This window comes from Lemur catta, chromosome 7 (assembly GCF_020740605.2).
Source record: "Lemur catta isolate mLemCat1 chromosome 7, mLemCat1.pri, whole genome shotgun sequence".
Lineage (NCBI taxonomy): Eukaryota > Metazoa > Chordata > Mammalia > Primates > Lemuridae > Lemur > Lemur catta.
In genome coordinates, this window is record NC_059134.1 from 13638728 (window position 1) to 13655048 (window position 16321).

A 16321-nucleotide genomic window follows, 5' to 3' on the forward strand; every position below is an offset into this window, starting at 1 on the left:
TGTCCCACACAGAGTCAGAGCTGGAGCATAAAAACGCCAGCCCTGGAACCAGACTAAACCAGCAGTTAGGAGAGAATGTGGGGATAAATGTCAGCTAATTGCACGAGAAGCATTCAGGGTCAGCAAGATGCTTCTGCACTCAGAGGGATAGGAGGCCCTTCCTTCAGGTTGTGTAGACCCAGGCCAGGGCTCACAGCGCATGATGGAGCACGGGCTGGCTATCAGCCCCTCCGAGGGAAGGATCGATTATCACGACTCTCGCTATCTGTAAGACAGGGGGTTGAACTCCCCAGTCTCTGCAACCCTTTCAAACTCAGAGCACTAGGCATTTATAGGAGGAAGAAAGGAGAAACTTTTCTGCAAAGCATCTATGGTGTAGATGAGAGCTGCTAGAGAACTGGGCTGTCCCTCTGTAGCCTCCTCTGGGTTCCAGTGACAATTGGCACATACTCCTACTCCTTCTGCCCCATGGTTGGTTGAGTTTTTAGTTTTTCCATTTTAGTTTTTGGCTCCTCAACAGGCTGAATGTGCTTCCAGGAGCCTCCCTCTGCAAGCCCATCTGTCCATGCTCTTCACAGCCACGGGCCACTGGCTGGACGCCTGGCAAGCCCCCAAGGTGAGCATACTGTGGCCAGTCCCAGGATGGGCAGGGCAGTGGGAACAGCACAGGCTTCCTGAGTGGCATTGCTATTCTGAACGGGTGAACTCATAAACAATGGATCAATAGTTACACCATGAGACAGCCACTGCCAGCACACTCCAAAAATAGAGAGAGAGAAGAATGGGCAGAGAGGTGCTTTTCTGTGCCCCTTCTTATCTTGAAAGCATTAATTTCTCTGTGGTCCACCTGGATTGAGTACATCATTTCTTCAAAGGCTTAAGGACTGGGTAGGGAAGTTTCCCAGCTGAAGGCATGTGCCATCATGGGTGTGGCTATGAAATAATGGACAACCAACACAGCCCATCTACATCCTGGACAGACAGACACCAGCTCAGGGACTCATGTGTATTTGTAAACTGCCCACCTGCACCCTAGCAAGATCAACCTCACAGCTGCAAGACCTGGACAGAAATGACAGTGAGCCAGTACCATGTCCAAGGCCAGGACAACATAAGACAATCCAGGAAAGAGGACACAGGCAAGGAGAAGAAGACAGTGATGTCAGACCTTCATTCCTTCATTCATTCATGCAACAAATATTTATCGAACACCTTCTGCATGCCAGACACTGTTTATACAGTGCTGAGTAAAACAGAGAGGGTACCTATTTCTCAAGGAACTCATAGTGCAGTTGGGAACGACAGACCATACACAGATCACCAAACGAATGAATGGGAGAACTTCAGACAGAGAGCACCCTCCTGCAGAAACAATCCTGGATGGTATGCCAACGTAAGACCGGTGGTGGCTGTAGGGAATTATTTTGATCTGAGTGTCAGCAAGGGCCTCAGTGAGGGGGTTCCATTAGAGTATAAGCCTAAATGATGAGAAACAGCTGTCTGTGGAGGGCCCATGGTAGGGGCATTCCCAAAAGGGGGGGCCAAGAGAGGAAAGGCTCTGTGGCTGGCATAAGCATTCTGTGTTCAAGAAACAGAAGGAAGGCCAAGGGTGTCTACAGCAGAGTGCGTGAAGGGAAGGGTGGGAGGACAGTCGTTCAGACTTTATTAGCAAACACTGTGAGCCAAGGCCTGTGCTCGGTATTAGCATGCAAACCCAAGGAAGGCACAGTTCTGCCCACAGAGGCCCTGGAGTAGCTGGAGGGACTAACAGAGACTCCATCTGCTTATAATATGAAAGGCTAAGTGCTTTACATGACATGAACAGAGTGCCACAGCGTCCTTTATCTAAAAGAGGACTCCCTGGGTCCTCTCAAGTATCAAAACCACATTATTCTGTGGAGTTGCATATCAAAACTCAACCTAAATCTTGTACATATCTCAGACCTTTTATTCCTAACTCATCCTTGAAAAACAACATGATTCAGTCCCCAAGCCTACTGTCTAGACACATGACAGAAAGTATGGTTCAGCCTCTGATACTCACTTACCAGATGATCCCCAGGAAATAATTCACTTTACTAGTTGCTGCCTTATTCAGGGAATCTCTGAAACATGAAAAGCATTCACTGAAATTGCCAAGTGACACATTGATGCTTAGTGAAGGTCTCTAAGTGAATGACACCCACGCGGCTGGGCATCTCAGGCTGCTGGGCTCCTCGCCGCCGCCTCTGCGTTTCCACCGGCTGAGCTGGGCACAGCCTTGCCAGCCTCGCCCGCCCACTGAGAGCCTCCACTGGGGAAAGACCAAGCACGCTTTCCTCTGGCTGTGAAGCTGCCATCACCCGCCTGTTAATGGGCACATTCTGCCTCACACTGTCCATGACATCCTTGTCCACAGTCACCTTTCTGAGTTGGACCCCAGTTCCCTGAGAGCCACGTCCATGTTTCATGCCTCTTTGCACCCCAACACCCAGTTCAGTGCCCTTCCTGAAAGAACCACTCAATAAACCTTCCTTGGTTGGTCATAGTTGAATTTTAAAATAAAATGATAGAGAAATGCAGGAAAGAGATAAATTGAATATAAGCTGGGGGAGATTTCTGTTTTGTTTTCATTCATTGCATCTGTTTAGTAAACATCTGCAAGCACACAGTGCTCGTGGCATGATGAGGCATGAGTCCTGCTTTCCACGAATTGCTCTGTAGCCCACAGGGAAAAAGAAGCCAGAGAGTTAGACAACATTGCAAAACAGGATCTAAGCCAAAATGAATGTGGCAGACAGTAAGTGCCACTGAGGAACTAGGGGAACACAGAGTCCAGAGGGTCCTTCGTAGTCTGGGGAAAGCTTGATGTATTTAACACGAGGTCAAGGATCAAAGTCCTGAGTCAGCATTACAGCTCTGCCACTTGCTGCCTGTGTGATTTTTATGTAAGTTTCCCTCTCTGGGCCTCAGTTTCCTCATCTATAAATTGACGGATAATTAAGTTTATTTCAGAAAGTTGTGAGGATTAAATGTTATTGTGAATATAAAATGTTTAACACGGTAACTGACAATGATTGACAGCACTATTCATCTAGTTAACATTATTATAACTAGTGACTCATAACCTGGCTTCAAAACTTCCTAGCTGTGCCACCCAAATCAAAAGCAATAAATTCTCTATGCCTCAGTTTTTTCATCTATAAAATGGGAATAATAATAGTGCTTACATCATAGGGCTATTCTCAGGGTTATGTGTTAATGTTGTGAGGTTGAAAGATGGGTTAGATAATATAAAACACCTTGATACTCCCTAATACATAGTGAGCACTCAGTAAACCCTGGCTAATGGTATTATTATTGCAAATTCTGTTTTACCTAACCTGATTCTTTAAAAATATGCACACAGAATATCAGCAGGAAAGCAGAAAGAGTAGATTCCAAATTGTAATTCTTTTCAGGCTGTTAACGCCATGTTAGGTGAAAGGTTGCCCAATACCTCCACAAGGACTGCTAGAACTAATTGGATAAAATAAAACATTTTTTAAAAGTTTCCTAACACTAGAATCTGCTGGCTGAAGCATTTGTACTTTGGGGACTGGAAAAGATCCTCAAAAAATGATAGTGGTGAGAACAAAGCAGAATAAAATAAAATTAGAGCAAAAAGTCCTCTGCTGGTTGTGAAGAAAACTACAAGCATCAACATCATCACCCACAGCAAGGGGGACAGGGTGGACCTCCAGGGCAGAGCAGAGGTGCTCAGACCTCCCCTGGTTGTGGTTCCTTGTAGCTTGGCCATATGATCAAACCAAAAAAGAAAAAAAAAATAAGAAGAAATAAGGAAAAAAGGAAGGAAGGAAGGAAAGAATAAGAGACCCCTGCTCCTCAAACACACAATAAAAAGCAAAAATAAAATAGCCCAGAACCCTAAACTACTAGATTGTCACAACCTAGAGTTAGGGTACATGCAAGTTTAGCAATTTTTATGCACACAAAATAAATTCTGAAATTCCTACTTGCCTCTCTCTGCATATAATTAGAAAAGGCAGAGCCTGTTTGAGAGTTCAAGGGTTTCCACTCTAGATAATATATCCCCAAGAAGGTAGCCCTTCCTTGTTCTAGTGCATTAGAGTCTGAGAAGAATGAGGGTGATTCTGAAAGCAATGAGTGTCCTCTGTATAGGCCGCTGGTTACACCTGGTGCCTGATTCACATCCTAAATCAGGCCTGTAGCCACTGGCTGGTGTCAATGAGATCCTACCTCGTCTAATCCCTGCCCTGTAGAGCTCTGTTCACTGTGAGCATCATCCTCCTGCACGTCGGGAAGAACATTCAGCCCCTGAGGCTGGCACATAATGGCAGGAGATGTTACAAGAGGAACTTGGCTGGGTTGGGCCCAATTCAAGGGTCTAGAAAGGAAGCCCCACCATATTTCCCTTGCACCCAAATAAGACACTGTGCTGAGAGTATATGGGAAAATGCAAACAAACATTATTCCTGAAAGAGACAAAGAAGGAACTCCAGAGTGAGAAAAAAAGAAACATGGAAGGAAAGACAAAGAAAAAGAAGCCAGCCCATACACGATAATGCGATTTTAAAGAGAAGCTGCTCCTAGGCCTGCCCTGTGGCTCAAGACATGCTGAATGCAGCCACCCTTTCGGACAGGACCCATTCTCATGAGCCTTGAAGACTACCTTCTGGAGACCAGATCCTGGCCACTGTGAGAGTCTCTGTCAATCAGGGCCCATTTGCTATGGTTTTATCTTCAAATCACTACAGAGCTGACTACCTTCCACCTCCTCCTTGAAAAAAAAATTCATCCCATTTGTATCTAAAATGTACCCCATATGACAACATCTCTGTTTTGACCCTGAGGGACTCCTTGCAGCCAAGGGTTAGGGACAAAGGGGGCATCCAGAGAATACTAAATTCCCTTGATTACACTGCGTGACAGGTTCATTTTTTTTTAAGTAGTCTAAAATCACTGCATATTTGCAAGTCCCATCATATCCCTTTATAAAACAGATACACAATTATTTTGGACTCAGGGCAGCCAGATGTTTCACCTTTGTCCAAAATAGTCCCTAAAGAGTTCAGTGGAAAAGGTGGGGTTCATGAACCAATGAGCAACTAGGAGTTCACTGGAGGCATGAGGGTTCACTCTCCAAAGACAAAGGATCATGGGATGCTTGCAGCCTTGCAAAGGTCTTTAAATTACACACTTCCTTGGCAATGTGCTGTTAATTCATCTCGGTATTGCCAATGCCCCTCCTCAACATTTTCTATCCTGTAGATATTGCCTTAAGTAGGCAGTCCCCCAACAATCCCATCTTAGAAGAACAGTCATCAGGGGATGAAACGGTGGACACCCAGCACCAAGGTTATCTTTCCAAGAATCTTCATGTGCAGAGGACAAGAACACTGCCATGTTGGCTTGTGGTTAGTGCAGTTGCCCAGTTTGGAAAACTTTACTTAGGGGAGCATACCAAAGCAAAGAAACGCAGGGAAATCATTCCCATGAAGCTTCTTAACTTCTACCTCATGCTTACTCTCTTAGAAAATCCCAGAGAGTAGAATTTCCCATTGAATCATTAAGTGTGGTGCCCTCATGTGAGTGGTGTGGTTCATCAACAGTGGAAATGGAGTTTCTGCAGGCAAGGTAATCAGGGAGATAGAATCGTCCCACCTGACACAAAGCATAGCCATGATTCTTCTTCTCCTCCCCTAGTTCCTGTAAGCCTCAACCCCAGAAGCCTATTAGGACCTGACCCAACACTGAAATCTGGTTTCTGTTCAGCAGACGAGTTTTGCACCTTCTGTTTCGGTGGATAGCACAAACAGAGCACAGTTCAAATGACATTTTCCACAGACAAATCAGAATCCATGACTTCGGCCTCAGAAAGCCACATTCAGACAGGAGAAAGCATCTCCCTGTGTGCATCAGCTCATGCCACGAAGGCAGCCCAGGAAAGCTGGGGCACAGTCAGGCCCAGCACAAAACAGTAGCTCTCACAGAGTCCAGCAGCCAGGGCTGGCAACTCCCCACCGCATGGGCGAGTGAGGGCATTCACACCCAGCCAGACCCCTCCCTCAGCACTCGTGAACTTCAGAGAAGACTGTTCGCACTGAGCCCCAGCCAGGCCCCAGTCACCACGGCCACCAGGCTTAGGCACAGACAGTGCCAGGGCCATGTCCCTCAATCTCAGCGACAGTCTGGCCCAGCCACTCCTCACCCTTACCAAGTGCCAGAGGGCCCATTTCGGGGAAACAGCTCACCTCCAGAAGCTCTGGGTGTTCCCCTACGAGTACCACATTCCCGGGCAGAGCACCCAGTTCACCCATAAATTGTGCTGCCCAGGGAACCAGCGACGTCTCCGCCAGTCCCTGCCCGCTCCAGGGCACACAGCTGCACCCCTGCCCCTTACCCCCACCCCATACAAATCATTCTCAAACAGAAGAATGGCAGCTCCCTACCTGAGGGTGGCGCTCTCCCCCTGCCGGACCGTCACGTTGTCCATAGCTTTGGGGAAGGTGGCATCTCCGCTGCGCACGGGCACTCCTGTGGGTACAAGGAACAGCAGCCTGAGAGACACGACCACGAGGCACTTCCAGGGCAGGAACAGGTACCCACAGACCCCCATCCTCGACAGCCACAACTTCCCCGAACTCCGGCGGCGCACGGCACACGCCCCCCGGGCGAGCACAGGAAGTGGGTGGGGTGGGGGAGCGAGCGCGGGGACTGAGCGGTGAACCAGCGGCCACCGCGAGGCGCGGGGAGGAGAAAAGCGCGCAGACTCCTCCAAGTCCAATCTTCCTCCCCCAAATCCAGCCTCAGCTTGCCAGCCTCGGAGAAACAGTTTCCGCGGAGGACATCCAAAGGGGGCCGTCTCCTCGCCGCTTCGGCCGGGGACGGTGGCCAGAAAGGGGAAGCGCAAGCAGGTGCAGAGGTGTGGGCGCGTTTCAGGAGCCGGTTCTTCCCATTAACAGTTCAGAAATGGCACTTTGGAGAGGAGTAAGCACTTTGGTACCGGAAAGGGACGGGGGTGGGTTCCATCCAGCTACCCAGAGGTGGTCTGCAATTCCTCAGTTCCAAGAGCGGCCATCTAACACTTTGGTCGCAAGTTTCGGAGGAAGGCTCGCCACCGGAAAACAGTCTGTAACAATAGCAGGCGGAAAGTAGAGCACGCAGGAGGCGGCAAGGTTGCGCGACGAGGGGATGGCCACGCCGGCTTCGTGCAATCCGGCCCCGGAGATCCTGCCGCAGCCGCCTCGGTCAACTTCCTCGCAGCCCAAAAGCGCGTTGCAGCCGCCGCGATCCGGCCGGTCTCTGCGGGGCAGGGGCTGCGGCCGCGGCCAGGCAGGAGCGGACCGCGGCGGCCCCTCGCTCGCCCGCTCGCCCGCTGGGGAAGGCGAGGCTCAGCCGGCACCGGAGCCGCGCGGACGCCACGCTCAGCGGCCGCCCCCGGCCTCCGCGCCGCCTTCCTCCCGGGAGCAGCCCCGACGCGCGCGGGCCCCGACCGCCGGGGTTGTCATGGCAGCAGCTCCATCCCTGACCGCCACTTTCTCCCGGAGCCGCCTCGGAGCGAGCGGGCGGGCTCGGACTGCGCGCTCATCCCGGCGGGCGGGCGCGGGGCGCGGGCGCCCACCTTAACCCCCGCCGCGCCGGGCCCAGGCAGTGCACCAGCCCAGCCCAGGCCGGGAGCTTAACCATTCCCCCTCTTGAGGAGCGGGCACTTGCAGATGAAGACGACGACAAAGTTACCATGCAGTCTTGATAAGTGCTAGACATGAGACATCTTAATAAGGGTCACAAACTAATTATCTGGGAGCGGAAGACCCTGCAGCATGCATACATGCACCTTCAAAATGATCAGACTAATTCCATTAGCATTTAGAGTAAATTTAGAGTGTTGGGAGGATGTTTGAGAACAATCTCGTTTTTTATTCAATAGTACAACAGCCCCCCACCAGCCCCCCACAAAACCTACTTAAAACCCAAAGACTCAATACCACTGTTCTAGAGATCTTCCACACAGAAAACAAACGCAAAATCACAGAAGCCTCTTAAGTGTACGAAACTGGCAAAATCGCATCAAAATATTGGTCAAGTTCCGACACTGACTTACATTCTTTATTCTTGTTTTGTCGACATTAAAAGATGCTAGCCCTGCAGAAGTGCTCACTCGGGTGGATGAGTGTGAGCCACGTGCTTTATTTAGCCAGCTTCTGGGCTACCCAGTTTTGTACAGCTGAATTCATCTTTAAGAGGTGTTTTTTGAATTCTTGAAACCCAGGAAAAGACAAGCTTTGCCTCAGCTCCTGTCACTTCTCTCTGGCTGCTGCTAGTCCCTCTGTGCTTACATTATTATTTCTCCCTTGACTTAGGCTCTGATGGGCTGTGACGCAATGTAGTATATTTTCCTTAGCGGGCCTAGTCCCTGTGCAAAGGGGAAGCACAGCAGCCCAGCAGGCACAGTGGCAGTGACACTAACACGCACGCTTCTCAAGGATCCCCAGAGCTGGGCTCCCAGCACTGACCCCGATTCTCCCTGAGGATGGACAGGAGGCAAAAATGGCTTTATTTTTTTCCCCCTAGATTTTCAAATCCAACCAGGAAGGTATTTTTTAAACAACTGTTAAAAAATGGAAAAATGTTTTCCATAAAGCTATCCAGCACCAATGAAACTGAACTATTAAAACTGAATCACTATAACTGTAAGGGACCTGCTGCCATAAAAATCCTTGCAACTTTCAAGCAATACAGATCACTTCTATATAGATAACATGTTAGAGATGATGCAGACATTTCACCCATCATATCCTGCTCACACTAATGGCTTTAGAGAGGTAGGATGGAGGTAGGTTTTGGAGATGTAGAAGCCAAACTCCAAGATAACCAAGAAGGATTGAGAAGCCTTGCCTTTCCATTTTGACGGTGGACTAGGAAGTGCTCAACCATGGAAGGTAGAGCAACTTTACACTGATGATCTCAAAATACTTTGCATTAACTCATCATTAGACCAATTGTTCCCTGATCACCTCTGGTGACTTTTCTTGATATTAAATACTCAGGGAAACTCATCTGCTATTTTTAGCCACTGGGGATCATTTGACACACAGGACCAAAAATATCAATTGTCAACTTATGGCTGCAACAAATAACTTTGCTATCAGTAATAACAATCACATCTATGGGGAGCAGAAGAGTTTTGTTTATATTTTGAAAGCAAAGGAGAAGAATTGACCTATTTCCACACCAGTCCATTTTTGCAAAATTCTATTTTATCTCCATTTTCCAATGGGAAATTGTGGAAATAGGAAACTGAATGATTTCACTAAGTAAAGTATGATAGCAGACATAAGGCATGAGACGATGTTTTCTAACTTTCAGTCTGCTGAATTTAAGGTTTTTTTCCCAGAAGCCAGGGAGTCACCTATAATAATCCATTCATTTCAACCACCCCCCGTCCTCTCCTCCCCCCAACACATCCATACCACACAAAGTGGGAATAAATGCTTGTCACAGGGAAGGGAGAAGGACTCATTCAGGGTTTTGAAGTCATTTCTCTACAGGCCTGAGAATGGCAGCAATGATTCCCTTTATGATAAATTCTAATCCTGGCTCTTGCATCTAATTTCCAGGTAGGTACAAATGAGCATTAGTTTTTGCATCTAGGAATGTGGATAATGACATCAACAGGCCTTCCCGAGGGGCCTACATACATGATTAACTCTACAGGAAAATACTTAGAAATCCATTTACGATGGAAGATGCTTTATTAATACATTTTTCCTGCCATTGCTTCATTATTATGGCTGGGCAGGAAAATAATTCTTACAGGCTCTTTAAGATGTTCGGTTTACACTGGTCTGTATGCAGTTGATCTAAGACAGTAAAACCATCTTTGTCTCTGGCTGTGAAAGGACAGTGCTAAGTTGTACCATCCCAGCAGTTGCCTGCATAAAACCCAGCAAAACTCAGGTGACTCTCAGCGTGGAGAAAGAAAAGCCACTTGCAACCTCATACCTGCTTTGTGGGCACAGAGATCCAAACTTTATTTAAAAATAGAAGTTTAGAAACTGGTGAAAGGTGAGAGATGCCCCGATAATTAACAAGACAGACTCCATTTTATTCAAACCTGCTATTGAAGTGGTTTGAAAAAATGAAGATCAAAATCTTATGTCAACTCCCTTCCCATCCCTTAATCCCTAAATATAACCAACACTTAGTGGCTTATCTTATATCCTGTCTCTTGCTTCATAAAAACTGCTGGATTTATTTTATTTTTCCCAGCATATCCAAGTTAATGAAAAAGGGATGACAGTCAGAGCAATTTCATTATTTGTGTTCTTTATAGAAACAACTTCCTTTCTGCCTCCTTGAAAGCAGATTCCTAATGAGCACCCACCTCCACCCTCTTCCCCCCATCTCCCTCTCCTTCTTCCCTTCCTTCTTGCATACACATATACTATACACATAAATCAACTTGTCACAGCTTGTCTCTGTGCTGACAGCTGTAATTGCTTCAGGTTATAAAAATATCTATGGGACAATGCCTTTCAAGCTCACAGACACACACATACCCCCCAAGCAAAAGGAAACAATCCTATTCCCTCTAGTACTCCTGGGACTGCATAGGGGGCAGGGAGGGGCTTGCTGTGCAGACTCCAGAGGGTTGGAAGGCAGCTGAGGAAACAGTAAATGGAGACTTCAGGCAGCCCCTGGCTCTATACACTGGAGCAGGGTTGGAGCAGGGAAGAATTTCCAATGAAAGGGAAATCAGCTGTTGTTTCTGTTTTACACTATGTTACCTACAGCAAGCCCCGGCTAGCTAAAGAGTTGTCACTATTTCACACACACAGGAGACCAAAAGAGGAGTACTAGCTTAACAAATGCCGGTTCTGCTTCTCCTTTTCTAAAAAGGCTAAAGGCCCCCCTCTCCTGGTGGAGATCTCAAATAGGAGCACAGGCAAGAAGATGAGAAATGAAGGCTGGTTAGAGAGTGGCGTGACATCAAATAGATATTGGAAGATTTAATCAGAAAAGGCAGCATAAATCTGGATAAAGAGATGACTCTAGGGGAGTAGGGAAGAGCTGGGACCTGGAAAAATATATGCTATTTTTTGCTCCTCTATGAATATAGGATCAAAATAAAATCACTGTTCATCTGGGCTATAGTCCAGCATGTTAGGATTTCAGCAGGAAGAGCAAAAGGGCAACTTGAAAAGGGGAAAAGGATCCAGGGAGAGAAAGGAGGTCATGAATAGAGAGAGGCACGAAAGAGGATATGAAAGAAAGGCAAAGGTGAGCTCTCTATGGACTTTGAATCCCATAAAACTTTATAAGAAATACATAAAATGGGGAGATGGCTGGCAGAACAATCAGAGGTAGACAGAAAAGTCAAGTAGAGCAGGGTGAGTGAGGCAAAATCAAAGTGCCAATAAAGCAAAAGGCAGGTGTTCAGAGGGGACATCCTAAGAGTCAGGGGTCTTTTGGGCAGAATCTTTCCTTTCTATCTAGGTTTTGGGTCATAATAAGACCCTGAACTCAGAATCACAAAATGATACATGCAGAAGAGATTTTGGAAGATCTTTAGTGTAACCCACACATTTCCTAAGTGAAGGACTGGGCCATAGGAGGGAGGAGTAATTATCATGGGGCATAAGTTAATAACTGGCAAATCAGGACGAGAACTCAGGACTCCTGACTCCTGCTCCAGGGCTGATTCCACTATACCACAGCTAAGGACGCTATGTAAGAGCCAAATAAGAAAATACTTCCTTCTGTTGCTTTATCTGTAAGCGAGAGAGAGAACCACAAAGAACATGATACTATTACTGCCCAGTTACCTCTGGGCATCCAGTTATTCAGTTGAATTCAATTTATTCCATGACCAGCAAGTTGAGGTTGAGCTCCTCCTGTGTACCAGGAGCTGTGTGGAGACCTAGAGAGACTAAGAGGAAGGACCTGGCCCTGCCCTCAGGCTGCTTGTAGGCCAGTGCTATTGGGTTTGTCAGTGGTTTTATGTAACTCAGCATTCATGAAGGCTGATGTTACAACGAACGCCATCCTGCACTCCCCTACAAGCTCTTGAGAACCTTCTCACTGCTGAGAAAAATAAGCTGGGGCTTTCCCAGTCCTTGGGCAGAAGTTTGTCTCATTATGCTTGTCCAGATTTCCAGGCATTGACCTTGGTTTTCTAGCTTCATATAAAGGGGCCTTGTTCAGGAGGTATCTCAAGGATGCCTCAATATAGGGAAGAACTGGATCAGACATGTATGTCGTGCACACTTGGGACCAGTAAAGCAGCGAATGGGAGAGACAAAAGCAAAAGTAGCGTGGGCCTTGCCTTCATAAAGCACACTCTACCAGCAGGGCAGACAGATATTAAACAAAGAATTTTACAAAATAGTGGATACAAGTGTGATAAGTGCTGTGAGGAAGAAATGGAAGAAGGCATATGACAGGATGTTCTCATGGAATCTGGAAGATCAGGAAATGTTGCCCTAAGGAAATGATGTTAAACTGAGACAATAGAGAGGAGGAGATGAAAGGACGGGCAGGTAGGGGCAGGAATCGAGTAGCAGGCAGAGGACGGCACAGACTGTACAGGACCCAAGACAGGAAGGAGAGTGGGCAGCAGCTGCCTCATTCAGCCTCAGGTGGTGTTCCCTTAAGCTAGGGACAGCAACCTCTGACGTCTCTGCATTTCATCGACAAACCTCTAACTGCAGCATTCTGTGTTCATGCATTCATCGATTCATTCAGTACTTTTTAATGCATTGAGAATAACCATGACCGTGGGCTTTGGAATCGGACAGCCCAGAAGTCAGGCGTTCACCGCCTCTGTTACCTGCTGTGGGACCCAAACTGTAAAAGAGTGGTGCTCACGGTCCCTAGCGCCCAGGGGTGGCATGAGGATGCAGTGAGGCAACCGGGGTGGAGAGTCTAGCACAGGCCTGGCCGCTCCCTGGTTCTCGAGCTGAGAGGGAAGGAGCTGCCATTGGGTGATGGGGTGGCCTGCCTCCTGCATTCTGAGTCAGCCCACAGCTCATTCACAGAACCCAGGAGCAACCTGCTGAGCGCAGGCCCTGGGAGCACTCCTAGGGTTCACATCCGGAGAGAGTGTCCTTCCAGACAAGAGCAGAAGCTCCACGCTGAGACGTCAGAAAGAGGAAGGAGCTTTGCCGCTACACCACTCACAGGAGGAAGAGCAGCCACCCAGCTGCCACCCTCTGTCGGGGGCCTTGGTGTTCTCCAGGGGCACACGGAAATTGGCCGTGGGAAACAGCCTCGCATGGGAAAGAGCAGACAGCTTTCTCTTTCTGTAGCAGCCTGGGAACCTTGATCTGACACATTCCCCAGCACACGGGAAAGGAAGCCAAAGAACCCGAAAAAAAGACAAAACACCTCCGTCTCATCACAAAGTGAGCACACTCTCTGGCCTCCATCCAGGAACCTTTAAGCCCTTCTTTGCTCCCATGTGCCTGAGGGCGATGGCTGAATAAATGCAAAGCTTCCTCAGATGCAAGGCCTGACATGCTTAGGTCTCCATCTGAGATGACGCATTTGACAGTAACCTCCCGTGCTGGCCTCATCTCTCCTAATCTCTCCATCCCTGGGCTGTGCCCAGGATCAGCCTCCTCCCCTGCGTGGAAGGGCTGCCTGCAGACCTTCACCTCTGCCATATGCAGACACCAGTTCTAATGCGCACAAAGCTCAGCCCAGTCAACCAGGAAGTGACTTTTCAAGTAGAAAGGGCTCTGTGAACGGCAACTTTACCAGCTCCAAACTTTGAGTTTAAAACCCCAAATTCACTGTCAAAGGAATTTGGCTTTCCTCTGTGCCTACAGCCCTTTCTCCCTTAAATAATCTCTTAGTACTTGTGTCTCTCTTTGACCTTTTCCCCTCATTTTCTTTAGAGGTTGTACTCCTTGTCCCCCAGCCAATAGCAACAGCAGAAGAGGTCAATTTTAATGACTTAAGAATCTGCTCAACAATATCTGAATTCAATTGCATATTTTATTCGAGTTGACATTTGTGCAAACATCATTTTGTAAACCAGAAGACCTGGGTTCTAGTTTCAACTCAGCCCATCCTCTCGTCACCTTAGGTACGTACGTCACTGCTCTTTTTGAACCAGCATCTTCTTCCTGATCTGTGAGTCATTGAGACTAATTCACTCAAACAGGCACTTCTGAAAAATTAAAAGAATGATTCCAGAGTACAATGACAACTCAGTAGGGATGCTGGGGCTAGGGTCTTGAATTCAAGCCTGAAGCCTGAGACTTACTAGCTGTGCAGAATTGCCCTGGTCTCTTTTCCTTGCCTTCTAAGTGAGGAGTTTGGGTGAGACGACTTCCCAGAACCCTTTCAATTCTCATATCCTATGATTATAATGCTTCTCATCTCTCCTACCAAAAGCAACTTAGCCTTCAGATTCACTTATCAGTTCCTGCATACAGAAGTATCCCTCCTCCTGTGCTCTTCCACTCTTCTCATTCACCCAGGTATCCACTTCAGAATTCAGAAAACTGTTGTACAAAGTAATTAATGAGCCACCCTGGATCTAAGGCAAGCTGATGGAAGAGTCAAGATGATTAAAAGTCTTCCAATAAAGGGTTTCTTTAAGGAAAAGAAAATCCCACAATACAACCAGCAATGTTAATCTTCAATAAATATGCTGTTAATATTTAACTGGCATTTATTTAAACTTACAGTAACTGTCGTATTAAATCTAAATTAATTGCCCATTTGGGAATCTTCCCCTAAAGCCTAGCTGGGACCTGGCTGTCTAGATATAGTCTATGCTAGGCATCCAGCCATAAAGAGAATATTTAAACCCTCCTTCTAAGAAGACACTATTAGAATACCATATTTGGAAGGGACTTAGAGGTCACTTGGGCCAGTAAGTTGCATATGTTGTCTCCTTTAACTTTCTGGGGCCTATTTTTTCATCTCTCCAGTAAGAGATTATTCTGTGTTTGCTGTCTCTCTCTCTTTCTCTTCCCCTCTTCTTTTAAGTTTGATTCCTCTCCCCAACCCTTCTCCTTTCTGTTAGTGAATTTTTCTTTTGGACTTCATGTTTTAGACTCATTCTGCTGTGTTTTTTTCTCAGAGTCTTCAGGGTTTCTTAAATAAGCCATATAGGGTTCATAATATATTCTATACACACGCATATACACATACATATATATAATTTTACATGTCACAAATAACATTTTATAATAGCAGTTGTGTATAAAAGACTAAGAGCTGAGAAATAATCCCTGAGTCACACTGCTTTAGAAGGGGCAGCAAGAGTGTAATTGGGTAGAACTGATCTTTGCTATCCCTGAAATCAATCAATATTTTTTTATTATAAATGTGGTCCTGGCTGAACTTCTGTGATGTTATTTTGCTAGGTTTGTAACCCATTTACATTTCCACACCAGACACGCTCACATGCACACACATACTCCTGGTTTCATCAGGTGGATTGACTAGTGAGATCTGGATTTCAGACAAACACCTATCAGATGGGTTAGTGTCGAAGCTGAGTTGGCTGCAAACCACCACACTTAGGCCGAGCAGAATCTGAAGTTTCCTCAAGGAAGTGGGAAGTGGATGAGACTAAAATCATTCACTCTAAGCTTTCTAAAGGTTTTGTGTCACTGAATTTGGTTTATAAATGTTTGCCTTGCAGGGCCTGGGGAGGGGGTGGGAGTAGGGATGGGCTGGGGGAAGAGGGGCATAAGTGGGGAGAAGGTGGGCAGGTGGGAAGGCACCTGCTCCTATTGAAGAAGACCAAACATATTCTCAACTGTTTGCTTGTGGAAGGCTTGAATTTCTACTGCTATAGAAATCAAACTTCCCAACCAAACTCATATGTGAACCACCCCACTTCCTTGTTTCTCCTTCAATCATTGTCAATTTAGACAAAAGACACTACTCGATTCTTACAGTGACCCTAGATTTAAAAAATCCTCCACATTCACAGCATCTTTATCCTTTACTTTATCAACACTTTTTACTAATTCAAGAAACAATGAGGGGTACTTCCGTGTGCTTGTGCATCATTCTGGCTTTCCCATACCGTCTGGACTTAGGAATTTAGAGCTTTCACAATGAAGTTAGGACATCACAGGCCTGAGCTTCCGTCCTCGCCTGGGAGTTGACATGAGCTTTCACTCCCAGAAAGGATGAGTTCCCTAAATCTTCTGTATGTTTTTTTCCCTCTACCTTACCACAAAGCTATAGGTGGTGCGCAGGTAGTGAGAAAAATCAGAGCAACCTGTGAGTGGCTTGGGAGAGTGGACTTACCTGGTGCTCAGGTGGCTTTGAAGCTGGGAGAGGGAGAATG

General features: G+C 46.9%; 1 protein-coding gene across 5 annotated transcripts in view; it reads right to left on the bottom strand.

The window, feature by feature from the left end:
* Positions 1 to 16321, bottom strand: part of NTM (neurotrimin) — an 883941-nt gene that overhangs the window by 385261 nt on the left and 482359 nt on the right. For 4 of the 5 annotated variants that reach the window (XM_045555656.1, XM_045555655.1, XM_045555654.1 and 1 more), the window contains exon 2: positions 6453 to 6537. In XM_045555656.1, the coding sequence (XP_045411612.1) occupies positions 6453 to 6537 (85 nt within the window). Of the gene's footprint in view, positions 1 to 6452; positions 6736 to 16321 lie in introns of those variants that run through there. The other variant, XM_045555657.1, reaches the window with a different exon arrangement.